The sequence below is a fragment of the Haliotis cracherodii genome, unplaced genomic scaffold, assembly GCF_022045235.1.
Source record: "Haliotis cracherodii isolate W230 unplaced genomic scaffold, xgHalCrac1.p SCAF_20, whole genome shotgun sequence".
Lineage (NCBI taxonomy): Eukaryota > Metazoa > Mollusca > Gastropoda > Lepetellida > Haliotidae > Haliotis > Haliotis cracherodii.
In genome coordinates, this window is record NW_027266276.1 from 3,977,573 (window position 1) to 4,001,043 (window position 23,471).

Genomic DNA, 23,471 nt, shown 5'->3' on the forward strand with positions numbered 1-23,471 from the left:
AGTTGTATATGGACACATAACAAACCCTATACTGATAGAAATCATAGATGTACCCTTTGTCTCACAAGATTTCTTTTATTGCTGTCTGAAGGTCCCGACTAAACCCTGTGGATCCAAGGTCTGCAATCTGACTTCCCGATGTGTGGAAGATGGATGTGGAAATGTCTGTGAGAAAGGTACGTGTCCCACGCAGAGAAGTGTATAGAGTTTAACTTAATGTTGTGTCTAATAATTTAGTTACCTCAGAGCAGAGTGGACGATCTAAAAATTTTTAAAGCACTAAAGGGTATTTAGAAAGACTTTAGATACTGCAGACAGAGTGAACTGATTGGTACCATTGTCAAGTTATGGTCTAAGTGGGAAAATGATGCAAGTATTGAAAGGTGTATTCCCCAGTAAAATCATGTTTTCGAGTTTATTCACTATTAACGTACTACTAGATGATACCAAGACATATTGTATTTGATTTTATTGTCTAAACGATCTTAAAATGTATATTGTTAGTCTTTAAATCGCATATCAAGTGCATATTTTCTGAAACAGGGGCGTCAGTTAATATATAGGACCCAGTTGATCTTCTGGTTATCTTACTTACTGTGTTTATTAAATAAGAGGTCTGTGTACGATATATGTCAGTCTGTTGGCTGGCGGTTTGTATGATAACGGCAGGGGCCGTGTTGAATGTTACTATACTTTGGGAATTTCTGTGGCCAGTGACGGACGTAATTCAAACCTTCCACACTGACACCGCATCAAAGTTAATTGTGTACCAGCTAAATAACTCTTACAGACGTGTGGAAGGGGGGTGGTAGTTCACGCGAAACGGACGACACTGTTTGTGTCTGTTGGGAGGCGTCTTTGATATCGCCTTCAACCATACATGTAATAGAATGAACCATTATACGATGATTCACATTAGGATCGCGGAGAAAAAAAATCAACATTCGTTCTTGTTGTATATCAAGGCACCAAATCATCTTTCATAAACTTTTTGTATCTTTGTACTTAATATATCCACAATCAACGAAAATATGTAATACATGTATCTACAAATATATATATATATATACATGTATAAAGGTTTTTGCCCACACCTGTGTTTGGAATAATATATGATGTTAACTAAGAGCTAGGTTGCACCTGATATATTATCTGCTATATGATCGAGCTAATAGATCCATCTATAGAGAGAGATGTATTTCATTCATTACGTTGCATAATGTTATGATACAAGACTGCAATGTGATAATTCCTTGTATAGTTATACAAATACTGTTAATCTCATTATGCACATATCATTGATGTAGATTGAGACTTGAAAACATAATTATGCCAAGTAGATGGCATTTATAGACCTTGGAGAATAAGTAATAACATTATGATCGTAATTAGGATGTGTTAGCATTCTCAGTAATGTAATCCTAATATTTGCAAAATGTTTTTTTGTCATATAAAATGTTTTGCACCATGTATACTAATTGTCTGGAATATTATTTGATTTCAACTTGTTTAATTTCTGTGACTCTAGGTGCATAGCCGTAGAGGCTTTACACTGACTGTCTTGCACCATTCTGATACAATATAGATGCTCCTTTGAGTATTTGTTTTTACTGTGAGTGAGTGACCCGCGATGGTCAGGGAGTTTGAGAAGTGCTGAAATTCAACTGTTGAGATTTGTTACATGACCGAGATCCACTCTTCGGGTACAGAAAACATGAGAAAATATGAGAAAATGTTAAGATATATGGGCATTTCATAAGCTGCTGTCAGTCAATTTCTTACATTTATTGGAAAGTTGAATTATTTAGCAACGTGCGATAGTCTGTCCTGTTTTCGTTGTATTGGTGTGCTATCGCAGGAAAAGCTTCATATATAGCACGTTTTATGCCATAAAACTAGTGTTATTGAGACTATTAATTGTTTTAGAAGCACCATACTGTGCACATGGTCAGTGTTAATTCTTTTATTTTCATATTGTTGAATAAACATGACATTTTCAACGTTGCAAGTAGCAAGGGAGCAGTCATTGTATTACAGTGTAAGGTATCATGATATTGCTGTGTTGCAATTTTATTATAAAAGACTACTTCAGCATGTTTAATTACATGTAGTAATGACAGTGAATGATGGATACATTCAATTACATGGTATCATTCTGCAATTTTCAGAACCCTGGAAAAGTAAATTCCGTGTTAGAAGAAATCTCGGCTTTGTGATCACTGTCTGATTCTTTCTAATAATTCTTACCAACCTGCATAACTGTTTATTCAAGCGTGGTGTGGCAGATTGTAATTAAACGAGAGCAGATATAGTAGACCCACCTGTAAATTAGCCTGACTCTATAATTAGATACCGTTTCGTTTTCGGCGAGTGACATTGTGTATTGAGGAGTAAATTGACCTATTTAAAAGAAGAATATATTTTACTGAAGTATTAGCCAATCCGCATATAAAGAGATACAGTTCAAATGAATTTCGATTGCTACTATCATGTACGCGTATTCATGAACAAATCAAAAATCTAACAAATGTAAATTTGGGACAACACCTTCTCAGAAAAGATCATAAACCCCACAAAAGTACGAAAATCTGTTCATTACTCAGAAAGTGTTATCCCAAATATGAAATTTGTAAACATTTGACTGCTTTCAAAAAGTCATCGTGTATTCAAGTTAAAAACTCGTTCACAATATTAGAAAAACCTATATACAATATTTACTCTTAAAGATCTCACTTAATAAGCATGTTTCTATATGTTATAATATCAACAGGGCAAAGACGGTTCTCTCCCAATTGTCAGACATCCCATTTGTCAATCATCAGGCAGACCAGTCAAGTGTGTCCAGTGTTACTCCCTGGTCTTTCTTACTAATTGATGAGCGGCACTGTACTGTGGGCAAAGTACACTCCCACTCGTTAAGTGATACAGTCAACCAGATTATGATTGTGATTGATCTGTTTCGGGTTGCGGGTGTTTTATTAAGGAAGACGAGGAGTATTTTTTTTCCAATGATAAAGAATATAGGAAACTCAGTGAAGATTTATACAAACTGTGTAACTGCTGAGTTTGTTTTGCATTATTTTCATCAAATACCTTGTTAGGTAGAATAAGAGTATAATCTCACATGTACCATGAGTACCGTACTATGAGGAATTTACAATAAGCACTATGACAAGGTATGCCCATCCTTCAATCAATCTGAATCCATTGCTCACATGGTACTGGAATGTCAAAACCATGCCCCAGCCCGGGCTGGGTTAAAACACTATTTCAGTTAGATCCGTGATCCGTTATCCGTCGTAGAGATCTGTCCTGTAGCCAAGAGATGCAATATCAAGGCCAAACTAACTCAATTTTTGAGAGATGGAAGCTACTCGAACAAATATAAACAGAGCAGCCAAAGACAAAATGAAATCATATCTATATACGAAAATAGAAATCATATCAATAAAACTCGCAGTGGAGATATGTGTACCCTATTTATACGCATGAGTCCCAAAGAGGGACAGGTCAGCCGAAGTTGCGAAGACACAAGGAGAACTCTAAAACAACAACTTTTAGGAAAGTAGTATAGGTAATGGTGATTCTGTCGCAACCCCCACTGGAGCCAGATTCATATACCTATACCACTACTACAGATGGAATTGTTTATGGAAAAATGATGATGCAATTCAACGATCGTCATGAGACTAATTAAAAGAAAAATCAATATTAATTAATAATGGATAAAATTTACTTTAGTCCACGGGGATATTGGAAAGGTATAGGAGCAATACAAAAAATAGCCACTGCGGCTAAGGTATCTAAAGATGTGGCCAAGGATTGGCTAAAGAAACAAGCCATGTGGCAAATATACTTACCAGCACCACGTTATATCCTGAGGAAGAAGTTTGATATTTTTACAACGAATGAAGTTCATCAGGCTGACCTCTTGTTTCTTCCCCATGATACGGTAAGACGCAAAACGTATAAATACGCTTTAACCGTAGTGGATGTGGCTAGTCGATACAAAGAGGCTGAGCCATTAACCTCGAAAGATTCAACAGAAGTAGCTTATGCACTGAGTCGCATATATAAACGAGGACCACTAAAATGGACTAAGTTATTTCAAGTAGATCCTGGTCGCGTGTTTATGGGATCAGTGACTAAACTATTAACAAAGCACGATGTCGAAATCATGCGTGCTGAAAAAGAGGCCCATCATAGTCAAGCTATCTTTGAAAGATTTAACCGGACGGCACGGGAACACACAGTACAAGTCAAAATAGAGAATTGCATCAGACATCATTTTGGTCATTGATACGTTTTACCTGGAAATGCCGTCTACACGTCCAACACAAAGGCCAAGCCAGGACCCGAAACCTTTAAACCCGCCCAAACAACCCCCTGAGCAGGACGCTTGCCGTAATCCCAAGCTCTGTTTATGATATACTAGTACATTTTCCCCTAACCTAAAGTAATCTATACTAGCTCTGAAGTAAATCGTATTTACCCGTATGAATCGTCCCATGTCATTTATTGGCGATAAACAGAATATGCACACTTTCTGAAAGTAATGTGTGATAAGTCAAGCACCAAACCTATACTCTCGATATACATATTGCTTTTACTTCAAAAGAAACTATTCGGTTGACAAGATACATGTACGTATATTAAAGTGCTATGCTTTCCTGCTGTGCTATCATTCTAATTTGAAATAATGACATAAATAGTTACCACTCATCTTTCAATATTTTTCAAGGTTTGGTTAACCACAAGCATATCTGAATATATAAAACAGTTAAACTTACTTATCTTTATACTAAATGCATCTGGTTTGTCTGTCATACAGACCTCGAAACAAATATGTCCAATACAGCCCGATATCTGGCAAAATAAAAAAAGCCTCCTATATTTTATTACACACTGTTTTTTCTGTAAAATTGTTCATCTAAGACATTAGCTGTTATTCTAGCATCAGGTCTATGGTACGTTCACTGCATCAGTGTTGACATTAAACGATATTTACATATAAAAATACACACAGTTTTTTCTGTAAATTGTTCATCTAAGACATTAGCTGTTATTCTAGCATCAGGTCTATGGTACGTTCACTGCATCAGTGTTGACATTAAACGATATTTACATATAAAAATACACACAGAGGAAGGAAGAGTGTAGGACTTGCTTAATACATATATATGTCGACACAAAAGTATGGACATTTGGATGAATATAGATATACCTCCGTACAGATAGTGATCCCAGATGATTGTAGAACGTGCATGAAGGAAATGGAATAATTATGTGAGTAATCGGGTTAATAACACGTTTAGAAATATTCAGCCATATTGCGATATTGGGTTCCAACATACAAGACGTACCATGAAATTATGATTTGAATTAGGACCTGGCTTTCTGGTGTGATGTAACGCCCCATAATGTCCTGTAGAAAAAGAGCTGAAAGAACGAATAAAGATCACGAGGTAAAACTTGACATATATTTGCGTAGTATTACTACATTAATTCATCAGTGTATATGTATTTTGCGCAAAAGCAAACTGTAGCATCGACGCTGACATGCGCATTTTACCTATTCACCAGTGCTGTAATATTTAATTCATTTGTGTATCGATAGGAACATGGAGAGTCTGTCTGAAGAAATATAGACATGCATGGGATCTCTGGATAGTTGTACTTCACGGTTAGACTAAGGCTTAGTCTCTGAAAATAACTTATTTTGTTTAAAACGAGAAAGTATATTTAAATTTAAAAGGAGCCCCAGTGGGATGGAAATTTCATCCTGAACCTGTTTGTAGTGGACAAAATTTCACCAGTTTTCATTTAGCTTCTAAAAGGGTATATTCACTTTTCGTTTCTTTGTAATATTCCCATTTCGTTTTAAGTTCTAAAATTTGTATTAACTGGTCTTAAGCTACCCTTCCAAATATATAACAAGGGGAGGTAAATGCTCTGGAGTCAATTTTTAAGCCATGTGGTATGCGAAGGCACATGTCCAAGTCACCAAGTCACCAAGTCAAATTTATGGTCTAAAACAATGGTGAGCCAGTTTCACAATTTCACACCAAGCCTCAAACAATGAATGTAAATGCAATGTAACATTACATATATAATGCTAAACTTTAAGTAATTCTCTGGTGTGTAGAAATGATAATTGTTTTACCATGTGTGTGTTAGTTCATCTGTAGAAGCTCACCTAGCCATATTGCCCATGAAGTTCAAATGTGAGCCTAGATCTCTTTAAGTTAATTATTGTTTAAAATGTATAGACATTTAAATGTTTGTTTTTGTTAAGCACTGAGACAGCTTCTCATCTGTTTCTGTCAATCTATATGTGTAAAAGAGCAAAAAGAAAATAGAAAGAATGAAAGAAACCAGAATAAAGAATTAAGAGCACAAGAGACTTGGTTATTACACTGTTGAACATCTAGGCTTGATACATTGGTGGCTAAAGCATTACAGTAAGGCCGGGGTGGAAGGGAAAACAATATGGTTCAGGGACTGTAGGACAAACTACTTCACGGTCTGTATCGCGTCATGATCTTTAAAGCTACGAAATTTGAGCCATCTGAGACAGCGACTCGACGCCTGTTTTCACCCATCAGATACCAGACACTACTGTCACTACTTCTCTCTCCAAACAAAAAAAAAGATACGAAAAATGTCTGAAGTATATATTTTTAATCCTTCTAATTTACTTTTTAGATACATGTTTTAACTTTTAAGTAATTATTTTATCTCAAAATCAAAACATTATTTTTGGTATCTGTGATGCTGGTACCGTTTTGTTGCTATTGTGTACATGTCTTCAAATATCGACTTGTAAAAGAGCTCATTGAACCATATGCAGTCTTACCTATTTAATTTTCGTGTATTGGTATATTATCCATCTACTTGGTATATTGCTGAGTGCGGCGTTTAACAACAGACAATCAAACCAAAACTATTATTGAACACCTTCCAACAATGAGAAATTAAACTTTTATTTTATGTATCTTTAGTTTTATTTACACAATAATTGGATTCATAGTTTAATCATTGGGTTGCTTTCTTGTCTGGCATTCAATGCACATGTTCAAACCCCTCAACTTGGAATATTTGATTTATCACAAATGGTTACGTTAGTGAGTTGCCTCGATCTCTGGTTACCTACTCACACGAACAGATTAAAATAATTTAATCTTCCGGACGACGACTGCACTAGAGGTATTTGGATTGTTGATGAGATACTACGTGTTTGGATCTGGGCGTTAAACACTGAGCACTTACAGAGCAGAGCTCACAATAAAACCTTATGGACTCGCGGACGGACTTGTGTTTTCAATTCAAGACGTACATGTAACAGGTTGAACTTCTACGACAGATATAACTTGGCTACCGCTTCCTAATTGTAACATTAACTGAACTTTACGCCTTTTATACACATTTGTGATGAGGCGAAAATGCGACGAGACATATTTTGACCTTGAAAATGTCGCGTTACGGCATCGTCGCCCTTTGGTAAAATAAAGAAAAATATATTTCAAAGAGCGACAATGCGACAACGCGACAAATGGCCAAAATGTTGCGTTGTTTTTGTAAGGTCGTCAATACGACAATGCGACAGTACGACAACGCGACAATGTCCCTTCCATGATTCCGTAGTAATCCGTGCACATAAAACTGAGTTATGAAATATGAAGTCTAACCCGCCAATTAAAAGATAAAATGTAAAAATGAGCTATTGCATGTATGCCAAGCATTACCCGTAGGAACATATAATTTATACTCGTCCAGGTTTTTTGACGGACAATATAATTTACATGCTCGGTTATAGTGAGGACCGGCATCATTGTGTATTTTCGTGCTTTGTTCAGGTGAACAACTGACTTGTCCTTGCATGTGTTTGTGACGGGTGCCACCTGTGTGGCAGAATACACTCACCTTTCGCGAACACCCGTTGGATGGCCTGAACCGCTTCGGATTTCTATCCCACATCAGTCTGACACGCCGTGATATATATAGAATACTAAACTCGCCCCCGTGTAAAACCAATTTTTATGAAACGAGTGAATAGTTCTGATATATCACAACTATTCACGAGTTTCATAAAATTGGTTTGACACGGGAGCAAGATTAGTATTTTATTCATTACTTGCCATTTATAACGTTTTTAGAATGATACTGTTCAGTGCTTATAGGCTGACACCTACACGATCCATGGCATTATCCAATTGAGTTTAACAGAATAATACTTCAAACACGTTTAAAGTTGAAACGTATGAATTTGATATCATACAACAGTCCACCTTTAGATTTCAGGCGTCAGTTCCACAAAATTATCGTAGCTAAGGTTATCGCAACTCACATACTTTAACTAAGACTTACGACTGTCGTTGCGCTACAATACGATCGCCTTGTGGAAAGGGGCCTTGCACCTCAAAATTTACAATAACGTCACAATACCCGGCGACGTAATTTGTGGAATTTTGTTGCAAGATCCAACGGCTAAACAATGTCATGTGACATGTGCATAAGCTCCTCTCAGTGATCTATCATCTCCACACGTAATGTCGTTGAATAAGCCAAGGGATGTTAAGTGCTTTCAATATTTGTTCGTGAAACGTGTTCCGAGAGTACATAAGCACGCATTTTGGAATTACACAATGTGTAATACAGCTGTATGTTTATTAAACGGGTGATCTCTTCAGGGGCAAATAATAAAACTGAAATACTGTTCAAGGTGGTGTTTTGTGCGATCACCGTAGTAAGGTACAGTAACTATCCAAATTGTGTGTAGTGATGTCATGTAATATGTAAAGGAAAGCATGTTCAATTATCCAATTGATTTGATTAGAATATACTTGCGTCAGTGTATTTCATTAACACCGAAAACCGTATTTGTTAAACACATATACACGCATGGTGCCTTGACTTACTACCAGCTTTAATAGGGCTTCCCGGAATAAAATAATTCCCCCCAAGGCGAGGAACATCTGTTTGTTTACAAGGAAGGTATTAAAAAAATATCCTCATTAGATGAGGTCTGTTAAGAACTACCTCAGTTAGTCAATCACAATGGCAAAGCGTCGTAATACATTTACATCAAGATCAAGACGTCAAAATGGCCGATAAACGTGACAGGAGATATTTCCGAAGGTGTCAATTAACCTGTGGCTATATCAAGCTATTTCATTGTGGCTATTTTATCACTGATCAGTTGGCCGATCATTGAAAGGTGATTGTAAAAATGTGTCAAATAGATACTAAGGTAAATTCATAGATTGCTGTAGATTGTCACTACGATAGTTTGGATGTTTTGTTTTTTTCTCTGGGATTGGTTGTAGGGAGGGTATCTTTGAACGGGCATGCAATCAAACTCTCTGACTTATCACAGAGTATGCTAAGACGCTAAGTTCAAAATTAAAGGGTCCAAATGATAAGAAACAACGTTTATTTATGAATTCGTTCTCGGGAATTTCAAGGGTTTTCCCCAAGAATGTGGAAGTAGTCAGTGTTTACGTCATTTCAAGAAATCAGTAACGTGACAAAACGTCCTATAAAGGTAACTGTGCATAGCGGAGGGATAAGTTATCTGGATAAACTTGGTAACATAGTTTGGTTTTACGTCTTGGAGCGTGTCTGAATTACATTAAGATGTTACATCTTGGCACGTGTCTGAATTCCATTAACATGTTACATATCCTAACACTGACTAATCAGCAAATCTGGCTGCACTGCGCGCGACAGATACTAGAGTAAGGCATGCCAGAAATACGAAATCTAAAGCTTCCGAAAGGATGACTTGGGCAACACGTACGTCGGGGGACCAGAGCCATCTGATTGGCCGTTAACAGTTGTACAATGCGGAGCTAAAAGCATCGTTTTCCGTCCATTTTACGCTTGAAAAACTCGACACTTTTCCGGACACTTTCTGGACGCTCAGCAATTAATCAGTTTTAATTAATTTTTAGTCGTTTTTCCGTCCAATGACCATATACGGGAAAAACGACGTTTTCGTGTTTACAGTGTAATATATCTGAAAAAAAGTTGTATAGAATCAGGAAGATTTTTAAAACCGTAAGGTTTTAATTTTTCAGAACAGTGTTTGGAATAAAGACTAATTGGCCTTTGTGAAGTTCTACCTTGTTGAAGGTTGTTCGTCAGTTTGATGAATAGTTGTAAGTATTGTTGGAAAATGGTCACTTCCACAAAGGTCATAATGGACCGACCATTTAAATTCATTTATAATATTTTAATCTGTCAGTGAAAGATCCAGGGCAGAGTTTGTGCCAGTGGCGGGATGAAGATAGGTATTATTACCATCATTGAAGAAGGACAAATCAATGTTTGAGATAAAATCTTCAAGGACTTTTCCCTTATTATTTGTATCAGTACTCCCCCATAGGTGATCACCGCTTAAATCGCCCATGATGATACAGGGCTTGTGAGCTGATCGTACAAAGTCTGAAGATCTGATTGACGGATAGTTGAGTCAGGTGGAAGATACAGTGAACACAGCGTAAACACCATGTTCAATGTAACACGGACAGCTACAGCTTAAAGAGTAGTATTGAGTGGAACAGGGCTATGGATAATGCTCTGCCTGACCAGGATAGAAGAACCTTCTGTAGCTTTATCGCCAGGAGGAGAAAACGAGTGGTAAGAACTGTACTGACGGATATCAAATTGATCTGTGTTTTTTATATATGTTTCTTGGAGACAAAAAAAAATGACGGTTTAAAATCTTGCATTCAAAAGTAATAATTTCATTAAAATTCTTCTTAAGACTTCTGCAATTCCATTAAATAATGTTTTGTGGATTCATGGTGGTGCTTCTTAAGGAGAAATGTCACGCGAACGTGAGGAGTGAGTGAGTGAGTATGGTTTTCCGCCGCTTTTAGCAATATTCCAGCAATATCACGGCGTGGGACACCAGAAATGGGTTTCACACATTGTACCCATATCGGGAATCGAACCGGGGTTTCGGCGTGTCGGTCGAACGCTTTAACCACTAGGCTACACGACCACCCCGCGAACGTGAGGAAGACTTTGTAGTACTCCTGTCGATTTCATGTGGAGATGGAGTTACCTGCTTGTCCAGAGGACCAAATGAGAAACCTCTACTGGGACCTCTAACGGAGAGGTGGTCTTTTGTGTTTGCAGCTGTTTTTTATCTGCTGCTTCTTTGTCAGTAATCTATTTTCCCTGTTTAAACGTTTACCAGGTTTTGGTTATGGTTCTGGTGTTAGTTTAGGAATCTGAGACTCAACATTTTTCTACAGTTTTGCGTTTGGGAGGAGTCACAGACAAATGTTTCACAGCTGGTTTAACGATTGAACAGACTCGACCAATGTCAGATCAGTCTGGCAGAATTTAGACGACGCCACATGGTTCCCGCCGCAGTTTGAACACTTTACATCCTTCACATCTCGCAGTTAGTGGCCTCAAACAGCAGAGGCAGGACAGGACTTTGATCCATGTCCAAACGCTTGGCAGGTGTAGCACCGGAGTGTATTGGGGATGTTACAGTAACAGGCTTTGATTGATTGTGGAATTTTCGAACGGTCGAAAGTGGAGAGATAAGTGTTGGTCTCTACAGCCACACCATCATTTTTTTTACAGAAAATCGTTTGGCAGCTGTGACAGATTGTTGGGAAAATTCTTTGACGATTTCATCCTCGGTCATGCCGGACAGGCAGCGAGCACTGTCACGGACAATTCCCTTGCATGAGTTCAGTGTCCTGTGTTTAGAGACAGCATCCTTGATATTTACAAACTCTTTCAATTTCATAAGATTGATGGATTGCTGTCTCCGTGCACATTCCACAAGGAGAGAACCGGATCGAGGTGGACATTTGTAACCTCTTTGCAGATACCAAATGATACCTTTGGAGATTGCAAACGGATTCAAGTTTTTGGGTTCTTTGTCACAAGCTTCGATAATCAAAAAACGTGGCGAATAGTCAGATCGGTAGGTGATATTTTCGTCAGGTCAATTGTCAGACTCAGTATATCTACGTTTTGAGCCAGGGTCTTGGGAAGCTATGTCGAAAGGAAGGAGATTCAGCACCCCTTTTCCTCATCCACCATGGAGTGTCTACAAGGACAGTCTTTTGCTGCAGCAGATTTCCAAGCTTCAAAGACCGGGGATATAGGGGTGTTTTACTCCAGCAAATTAAACGTAAAATGCTCTAACTATCTACTAATTTAAAGGTCACTCTGGTTTAGCCCATGACCTTCAATTGGAGACGTACAAAATTCGGAGGTCAGCACCACCAGATTGGCCCATAAGCCACCACCTTCTGGGCATAGGACTCTAAGCACGTTTTATAGATTCATACATATTAGACATTTTGAATAGATTGATTTTTAAATACCAAATGTTTGTGCGAAATAGTGTATGCACAGGGCATGACATGACCGGCCAATCGCTAGAATCGGGCCCGTCTAGGCAAAGTTAGGGTCGAAGTGGTGGACTAAGGAGCACTATTGCCGGCTCCATCGCTCTCAATCACTTCCTCTGCCGACAAAGGATCGCGGCCCACGGCAAACAGGCTGACCAATTTGGTCGCCTTTTACGATCAGCAATGGTTTGCTGAGGACATATTCTAGTTTATCCTCCCCGGGTCCCCACGGGGATATTGTTGCATTAAGTGTTCAAGAGGTCGCCTTCTGCCTTTCGGCTGACCTGTCCCTCTTTGGGACTCATGTGTGAGCACGGTACACATATTTGATAGTTATGTCTTACAACAAATTTATACTATCTAATGCTAAAACGAATTCTGGATAATCCTTTTACATCTATCCTATTCTGCATACATTGAATGAAGTGTTTAATAGTGCTTTACGGATGGTGAAAGACACTCTTTTTCGTTTTGCTTAAGTGTTGTTGTTGTTGTTTATAGTGTTTAAGAGGCCGTATCATTGGGTCTCGTGTGTGTGTGTTAGGTACACATACCTATTGTGACTTTTAGCCTGATGCCAAAGCAGTGTAGCTCCAAAATAAGGTTTATAAACTTTTGGTACATATATATATATATATATATATATATATATATATATATATATATATATTGTAAACTTAATATAAGTATTTGAATGTATTTGACGATATTCGTCAAACACTGTGTGGATCAGTGCGGGTCTGCGCGTCGGTGAATTAATCGTTAATAGGTATGGTACATTGTGTAGAGTGTATGGATTACTATACACTTGTAACATTGCCTAAACCTAAGCGGTATGACGCAAATGTATCCACAGTGTTTTGTCATAATACCAACAGGGGTATTATGAGTGAACTGACGGAGCATCAGTTTGACGCGGGAGTGATCAACAGCATGGCCCGCAATATGGAACACACATTTGTTGATGCCGCATGCAATAAGAAATGGGACAAACCTTGCATTTGGTTCGACAAAACATGTAGAATCCAGCGTAAAAAGTTTTAAAAAGCTAAAAATAAAATTAGAAAATCAAATTCACCTTTAAATGGAGCTAATATCCGCAAAATGTCTAAGAATTATAAAAGGATTAAATGTTACAAAAATACTATACATATCGCCTTCCGGGAAAACAATAATCGCTCACCGAGAGAATTTTTGAAAATATTTCATAGAAATTATAGCAATAAAACAGTAATTACACCAGATAAAGATGGTTTTTACGCCTAACTTTACATTAGATACCACAGTTCTCAACACTGAGATTTCAGCCGAAGAAATTACTTCGCAACTAAATATCTGAAGAGGAATAAAGCTACAGGGTAGAATTTTATAGATAATGATTACTTTTAGATGCTATTGACACCATAGTCTCATTTCTTACAAATTTCATTGATGTTATATTTACATCTGGACTTTTGCCAATTACATGGCTTACGGGGATTGTGAACCTAATTTACAAAGGGAAGGACAACCGCTTAGACCCTAATTAATGAAGACCTATAACTATATTGAGTTGCTACGGCAAACTTTTCACCCGAATAATAAATACAGTAAAGTACGGTTATAACGAACTCAAAGGGACTACTAATTTTAGTTTGTTATAACCGTAGTTCGTTATAGGCATATATACAGCATAACTGCAGCAAATAGTCGGGACCAAAAAAGTAAGTTCGTTGTATCCGTCAGTTCGTTATAAGCGTGTTCGTTATAAGCGTAGTTTACTGTAACAGATTTACTGAATTTGTTGATGATAATAACATTTTAAATCCTACGCAAGCTGTTTTTAGAAAAGGGTTTTCTACTTGTGATAACGCCTTTGCAATGCAAGTGTTGATGCAAATAATGAAAATGTCCAAGATGAATTTATATTCGGTTTTTATAGATTTCACTAAAGCATTCAAAAAAGGTATGAAGAGTTGATCTATGGCATAAAATAAAACAAATCGTGAATAGAAGGGAGGTGTTTCGTCCTGGTTAAGAATATGTACCGCAACATAAAATCTAAAATTAGCATTATAACCAGTTCTCTGCCAATTTCATTTGTCATGATGGTGTACGACAGGATGAAAACCCTTCATCTCTCATATTTCCATATTCCTAAACATCTTGAACAATGAACGTAGTGAGTGAGTGAGTGAGGTAATGCTTTACGTCACATCGGCAATATTTCAGCCATATCGTGACGAGAAATTAGACATGAAATATACATATATTTAAACTTTATAAAAATCTGTCATCGAAGGACAGTATGAGAACTAGAATATCACAGAACAGATTTAAAACTAGTTGCGGAACATTTAAAAACAATAAGTATTAAGGAACAACACAATATAAAAATGGGCTAGAGATCGTCAGTAACTAAAGGGAGATCGAACAATGAACGTAAAAGTGTTGACCTTGGAAATCTGATCGATACTAATGTAACTAGTTTTTAAAGCTCCTAATACAGCTCTATGCTAATGACACTGTTATAATAAGTGATAACCCCAAAGACCTACACAAATCGTTAAATCCGACTACTGAAAAGTTCAATGTTAATCTAACAAAACAAAAGTTGTGATCTTGGCCTAAAACTATACATGAATATATGATGTGTACAAGCAGTCAAATCTAGGTCAGAAAACGCAACTAAAGCCATTTTCAACCTTCTCATGAAGTCCCGAAATGTTACTTTGCCATCAGATTGCCTGTCATCTGTATTTGATGCAATCGTTGTCCCTATACTATAATATGGTGTCGAGATCTGGGGATACGAGATTGTAGCTATTATAGAAAGGGTTCATGTAAGATTTCTTAAATTAGACACTGTACTGAAAAAACGCAACTCCAAACTTTATGTTATATGGCGAATTGGGTTTATAGAAGTTTATAAACGAGTTAACTCATTTTGGCATAAGCTTTCTACCTCAGAAGTGTATCATAAACCATCCCAAATACTTTACAAACACATGTATACTATCCATATAGACGGTGAAAATGTCCCATGGTTAGAATTTATGAAGAATGTTTTAGATAATTGCGGTTGATCATAGGTATTTCAAAACCCATCGATTTGTTCCACACCGTGGCTGGCTTTGAACAATGGTTGAAAATATATATAATTCTCAATTCCGTCAGAACTGGAAATCCATTGCCGAATCGAGGTCCAAAGGGTCGTATTACAAGCACCTGAAGAATCAACCTTCATTCGTGAAATAGCTATTGCTCTCAAAATCAATATTTCTCCCTATATCATAATTCAGAACTTCTTACTATAGATAACCCGTTGAAACTTGTTGATGGTTGAACATTCCAAGGGAAGACCGCCAGTGTCCACTCTGTGATTCTATCCCTGTTGGAGATGGATTTCACTATTTATTCCGATGTGAAGCTTTTCACCAACAGCGATATGAACTCTTAAATAAGCAATATATTTCAAACCTGTCCCAATTTTAGAAATTTATGCTTATCTACCTATAATGAAACTGTGACTTAACATGCATGACAGGTGGTATGCCGCTTGGGGCGTCAATCAGCAATCATTAATTACAAATGACGGACACCATCACAAAGGATGGACAAGACAAGCTGTTACACTGAATTATATAATAGTCTTTAACACATCACTAATAGCTGTATGACATTACCTGGCCTGGTGTGAGTCTTTGCTCTGCAAAGAAAATAACTGACATTGAAGGTCTATATAATAAATAAAGGTATGACGCTACCATATACACCGAGCATTTACATGTACGATAAAACACAGTATCCTGATTGTGAGATATATACAAGACTCTTTATAAATCACATACACGCTGAAACATCGTATTATACTATTTCAAGACTATGCCAATCCGAAGCATACATTATCAAGACAGTATTCAGATGTGTAAACAGTTCAAAAGTAAATAGAAAACAAATATTGACATCGATGTTCCGTCAAATGGTAATATACGTAACATTTGCCAGAATACGATTTGTTAAACGGAATGCTTGTAGAAAGACAGAAGCTTGATAATCCTAACCAAATAACGTTCTGATGCACGTAATGTCAGTCACAGGCATACACATCGCTCATGTCTATATTTTGATTCTGTCGATGTACTTGCACATTGCTATGCTACATTGCAGCTTCATTATAACTACAATACATAGACATGGCTTTTCAAGAAAAGTCACGACGTGATTCAAAATCACGAAATTTTTATAATTATATTTGCCTAACTCGTCTTGCGTGGATATCTGCTTAACGTAGCTTTGAGTCACAAAAATAGTATCACGTCAGTGTCTTGAAAACAAAATTAAGTTGACTATTCATAAGTAAACCGATTAAACAGTTTACATTTTGATTTGCAACTATAAAGAGATGACGTAAATTCAACTGAACGGTTATTCTGAAATGAGTGTGATTATGGATATACTTACAAACATTTGAAGTGATATATTTTCGAAACATTTTACATGATTAAAACGAATGTCACAGAATGTTCAATGTCAAATGTGCAGTGGACGTCACACGCAGTGTTATCACTGGTATCTAATAACCTTCCACACTGTCACGTATGTATCGTAAGTCAGCGAGGAGAAGATCCTTATCCTTGGATCGAGGTTGTCCTGACAGTCTCTGTCTCGTGAGAGCAGCTGAGTGAAACCATCATCAGCTTGGCGATCAGCGAGTAGTGGACATAGTCAACTCTTGTTGGAGGCCATGGTTCAGTGACTTCGTGGCGTTTCCTGAAGAAATACGTCTGCAGTTATGGAGATTTCAGAAAAGTGAGGTTGCAGCTGTCGGCTATGCATTGCATAAAACTCAGGCATGAGCGGTGACTTGAGGTCCGGTGAATAATCTGTACATGCGCAGTATATAGGCGATACATGTGTTGCAATCACGCTGAAGATGATGAAAGGTTTTGTACCTGGCGATTGCATTTCCGACACCTTCTTAGAATCTTCTGACGGTCGTTGGGAGGTGATGACAAAGTCCGAGTCTCACGGCAATTGTTAGTTCTAGATGAATGACTATAGTATTATTGTTACTGGTGCGTCAACGTTGGTACCTCACAAAGGACGAACAGGCCAATCTGTGACACAAAATCATATAATAGTCTTTTATTGTGTGACGTCAGTGCGCCAACTGTGTTTTACTTCAGTGATTTAACTTCAGTGATATAAATATATAACAAAAGAGCTGTATGACAATACTACCTGCTATGATTTTATAATATATACATTTTTTATAGATAACTCGACACATGTCATCAAGATCTAGTTTATTTAAAATAACTGGAATTTCATTAAATTCGCCTGGCGTTCATAAATGACTACATCCAGCATATGCTAATATCTGAGATGTAGAAAACTGGGCTATATTCTACCTTACAAATACCAAATATGACTCGAGCTATTTAATCTTTTTTCTTGATTGAATGTTACAATTACTACATGAAGATATATATTATATAAATCTCGGACTTGTAGTTTTTAAAATATGTGCATTAGCATACATTCATTACAATTAATACATCAGCAAAGGCAGATGCAGAAAGTGTGTGTGTGTGTGTTTGCGGGTGGGGGTACGCACCTTTCATTATTGTCAAACCCACGTATATGTTGTAAACCATGGTCTTTCTCATTGTAAAAAACGAGAGTAAACAAGCAAATCTAACGTCTCCGTCATCTTAGATTTCAAAACGACGAAATATCTCCGAAAACATGTTTACTCAAAGTAGAGCTTTTGAGCATTTCATCTTTCTAAAACGGTGAAGCGAATGTAAGAAGTTGGAAGCGATGTTGAGCTTTCAAGCTTCCATCTTTAAAAACTTAAGTTTGAAACATGAATTGACAAGTGTTACCCGGACCCAGATCTTTTTATTTACTTAAACTGTCAAGTCAGATTTCCTCTTTTACGTTCAATAGTAAACGTGAAACATTTATTCGTGTTCCATTATCAAAACACTGACCCCCCTGGGATGTACATAAATTTACCGAATATCAGTAGACAATAAAACATGCATTTAAGTCAAGCTGCCATGTGTTTGGACGTTCAAGTTTACTTCTTCCATGAATTTTTAAACACACGCCAGTTAATTAATATATTTCTCAATTTGTCACAGTTTTTTTGTTGTTCAACGCCTCACTCAGCACTATTCGAGCTGTATGACGGCGGTCTTTAAATAATCGAGTATGGACCAGACAATCCAGTGATTGACATGAGCATCGAACCCGACATGCATCAACCAAGTCAGCGAGGCTGACCACCCGATCCCGTTTGTCGCCTCTTACGACAAGCATAGTCACCTTTTACGGCAAGCATGGGACACTGAAGACCTTTTCTACCCCGGATCTTCACGGGTCTTGTCATAGTTATTTAATCCAATGTCCGTATACAAAAAATAACGTCGTTTTCGTATTTATGGTATCATGTCAAAGACCCTCGCTTTGCCGCAATTATCTGTCTTGCAACTTTAATCTTGTACCTTTCCAGATGTGCAGAGTAAAATATTGTGTTACAGCACCTTCGTTCTGCGACCGCCATAGTGCCACAAGGACCCGAGACCTGTCAAGAGTGAAACTCATCTTGTCCCAAGGACGGGCGGACATTAACTGTAAAGAATGGATTGGAAGGACACCGGTGATGTTGGCTGCTGGTAAGGGACATAGAGAATTGTTTGAGCTACTCGCGAGAAAAAGAGCTAACGTGGCACTCGTCGATAGAATAGACAACAACATCCTTCACTCTGCCTGTCTGGGAGGAGATATGGAGGTTGTGATGTATGTCCTCTCACAGGACATGGTGAATATCAGTGGTAGAGTATGGTGCGGGACAACACCGGTGATGCTGGCAGCAGAGAACGGACATAGAGTAGTGGTAGAGTTACTTGTGAATGAAGGAGCTGATGTGACACACGTTGATAAAAAGAGTCACAACCTCCTTCACTGTGCCAGTTGGGGAGGACATGTAGAGGTGGTGAAGTATGTTCTCTCACTGGGCATGCTGTCCATAAACAGTAGAGGATGGAAGAATTTCACACCAGTGATGCTTGCAGCAGAGAAGGGACATAAAGAAGTGGTAGAGGTACTCGTAAGTAAAGGGGCTGATGTGTCGCTCGTATATGATGGTGGAAACAACATCCTTTGTTTGGCCTGTCGGGGAGGACATGAGGAGGTGGTTAAATATGTCATGGACATGGTGTCCATCAACAGTAGATGTTGGAATAAAATGACACCAGTGATGCTGGCAGCAGATAAGGGACATAAAGAAGTGGTAGAGTTACTTGTAAGTAAAGAGGCTGATGTGTCATTCTCAGATAAAAGAGGTAACAACCTCCTTCACTTCGCCAGTCGGGGAGGACATGTGGAGGTTGTGAAGTATGTTCTCTCACTGGGCATGCTGTCAATAAACAGTAGAGGATGGAAGAATTTCACACCAGTGATGCTTGCAGCAGAGAAGGGACATAAAGAAGTGGTAGAGGTACTCGTAAGTAAAGGGGCTGATGTGTCGCTCGTATATGATGGTGGAAACAACATCCTTTGTTTGGCCTGTCGGGGAGGACATGAGGAGGTGGTTAAATATGTCATGGACATGGTGTCCATAAACAGTAGATGTTGGAATAAAATGACACCAGTGATGCTGGCAGCAGATAAGGGACATAAAGAAGTGGTAGAGTTACTTGTAAGTAAAGAGGCTGATGTGTCATTCTCGGATAAAAGAGGTAACAACCTCCTTCACTTCGCCAGTCGGGGAGGACATGTGGAGGTTGTGAAGTATGTCCTCTCACTGGGCATGCTGTCAATAAACAGTAGAGGATGGAAGAATTTCACACCAGTGATGCTTGCAGCAGAGAAGGGACATAAAGAAATGGTGGAGGTACTCGTAAGTAAAGGGGCTGATGTGTCGCTCGTATATGATGGTGGAAACAACATCCTTTGTTTGGCTAGTCGAGAAGGACATGAGGAGGTGGTTAAATATATCATGGACATGGTGTCCATCAACAGTAGATGTTGGAATAAGATGACACCAGTGATGCTGGCAGCAGATAAGGGACATAAAGAAGTGGTAGAATTACTTGTAAGTAAAAGGGCTGATTTGTCACTCTCGGATATAGGAGGTGACACCATCCTTCACTTCGCCTGTCGGGGAGGAAATGTGGAGGTGGTGAAGTTTGTCCTTTCACAGGATATGGTGAACATCAATGCCAGGAACAACAAAAGACAAACAGCAGCCAATATAGCGACGTCTCGAGGGCGAAGAGACATTATTGATCTTCTTGTGTCACATGGTGCTCAAATGTATTAGGTGACAGGTTTGTGCAGACAAGCATATTCTTACAGACATTGACATGTTGTATATATCCATGTTGTAAACACGTTTTGAATATATCCATGTTAATACAGGCTTTGACGTGCGGACTAGATTCATGTTGTGTGTGTAATACAATCCTCACCATGGCTTTGTTTCACATTCTTTTCTGATTTCCTCAAATTGAGTTATCTATAGCTGAACCGATCTTCAGATATTCAGGATTTGGTAGTATAAAGAAGTGTTTTTAACAGTGTAGATGAGAGGGAAGTGCAATTTCATTTGGGACATTTACACGTATTTATCTAAATTTTAGATCCGAAGGACGAAGGTGAGCTTATGGCATTCCATGGCGTCCTTCATCCGCCGTCCGTACGTCAACAATTTATTCAAACAACTTCTTCTTCTGAACCACGAGTTGGAAGTGAACTAAGAGACAGATATCAATGATATTTAGAGGGCAACATCCCTAGCAGTTGGGGATTCAAAATTGTACAAATGGTGGGGCTGACCCCCAAGGGGCTACATTTTTATTGTGTACTGTTCTGAATTGTTATCAATTTTATTATGATATGCTAGTTATAAATCTACATCTGTGATAGTCTAGTGTTTTTACTGTCCTTTGTCAGATTTTAATGTCTATATGTATTAATATATAACTTGATTTAGTCACTATATGGCTGAAATATTGCCGCTGTGACTTTGAATATTAACTCACTCACTCACCCAAGGGGCTAAGGGGCGGGGCCAAAAAGGGGTAATTTAAGCGACTTCTTCTCTGAACCTAAGAGAAAGATATCAACCATATGTGGTGGGGATTCAAAATTGTACAAATGGTTGGGCTGACCGCTGAGGACTGAGGGGCGGGGTAAAATACGGGTAATTTGGCTATTTTGTTTTAAACGACTTCTTCTCTGGAACTGGAAAATATATATTAACCATATTTAGTTGGAAGCATTCCTAGGTGGTGAGGATTTAAAATTGTACAAATGGTGGGGCTGACCCCCCAAAGGGCTGAAGAGTGGGTCCAGATAGGGGTAATTTGGCTATATTGCTTTACATGACTTCTTCTTGTTACGTGTGGGATGAAAGGCAGGGGTTCCCGCTAATACAACAAATAACTATTACAATAATCACAACAACAATCTCTGAAGTTTAAAGCTAGATTTAATATTTACAACAAAGATAAGTATATGAGTGAGTGAGTGAGTTAATATTTATAGTCACATCGGCAATATTTCAGCCATATAGTGACTAAATCAAGTTATATATTAATACATTTAGACATTAAAATCTGTCGACAAAGGACATTAAAAACACTAGACTATCACAGATGTAGATTTAAAACTAGCATATCATAATAAAATTCATAACAATTCAGAACAGTACACAATAAAAATGGGCTATACATGTAGATCACCAATAACCAAAGGTAGGTCACCATACTAGGTACCATGGGGACTTACGATACTTCTGCTACCTACATGGTAACCCAGGAGGATTTACACAATCACTCTGGCTACTGGTGATTGTCGGTAAGTTTAAGCCAAATCATTAAAAAACAACAAGAATTCTACGATTAAAAACATGGTAAATGAAAAATACTTTGAATGAAATGGGACTTACATACCTTTTCAGGGGGACAATTATTTTACGTTACTTTAACCCCCTTTGAAGGTACAGCCACCAACAATCTCAGTTATTAGTTCATTCTACCAAATTAAAATCACATACTTTTTACAACACATATCAAAATATATCAATCAATTCTATTTCTTTTAAAAACCCAAGAAGTAAACGAGAACTTACAGTAAAAAGATCCTTTATGGATGAAACCTTGAAATAATTATCCCTTGTGATGGAAAAGTCGATACAGTCAAGCAAGACATGCTTGACTGTGATTCTTCATCGCAAGGGACACAAACTGGAGGATCTTCACCTTTCAACAAATACTCATGAGTATAACGCGAGTGGCCAGTACGACATCGTCGCATAATGACCTCTTCAAATCTGGACTGACAACCCAAGTAGGTATAACCAATATTTTCTTTTATTGCTTGTAATTTATTTATACCCACTTGAGTGTCCCACTTCTTCTGCATTAGGTCTTTGATATGGCATCTAAAAACCGGTTTATAGTGACTGTATGGTAGAAGAAGTGGTGTCACAGATTTGTTGAGAACTGCCTTTGCTGTAGCATCAGCAATTGTGTTAGCCGTGATTCCACCATGACTAGGCAACCAGCAAAAGACGATGTCGTATTGGCCAGTAGCAAGGTCATTATATAATTCTAAAATATCTAAAATGAATGGATGATGTGAAGAGCTAGATTTGATTGCCTGTAGACACGATAATGAATCTGAAAGATGATGAACCGTTTACAACTGGACTGTTTTTTGGATATATTCCAAAGCAGTTAATATTGCTTTGGCTTCAGTGGTGAATATTGAGCTATAGTCTGGTAAACGTTATGATACGGTTTTTGATCCAATGACAGCAGCACTGGAGACTGTGCTACCGTCCTTGGATCCATCTGTAAAAATGGAACGGTGGGATTCATATTTAGTTCTTACCTGAATATATTCTTGCTGATATAGTAATTGATTTGTGTCTGATTTTTTAAATTGTGTAAGAGTAAAGTCTACCTCCGGTCTGATAAGTTGCCAAGGAGGGGAAGACAGAAGCCTGAAAGGAGAGTGAGTGAGTAAATATTTAAAGTCACATCGGCAATATTTCAGCCATATCGTGACTAAAGCGATTAATACATT

The 23,471-nt window shown here is 37.9% G+C and overlaps 1 protein-coding gene across 1 annotated transcript in view; it reads left to right on the forward strand.

Moving 5' to 3' along the window:
* LOC139470450 (ankyrin repeat domain-containing protein 50-like) overlaps nucleotides 1-20,700 on the forward strand; it is a 53,925-nt gene extending 33,225 nt beyond the window's left edge. Inside the window, exons 4-7 of the mRNA XM_071252856.1 lie at nucleotides 92-176; nucleotides 18,917-19,569; nucleotides 19,765-20,116; nucleotides 20,513-20,700. Coding sequence (XP_071108957.1) covers nucleotides 92-176; nucleotides 18,917-19,569; nucleotides 19,765-20,116; nucleotides 20,513-20,700 — 1,278 coding nt within the window. The remainder of the gene's footprint in view (nucleotides 1-91; nucleotides 177-18,916; nucleotides 19,570-19,764; nucleotides 20,117-20,512) is intronic.
* The last annotated feature ends 2,771 nt before the right edge of the window (nucleotides 20,701-23,471 follow it).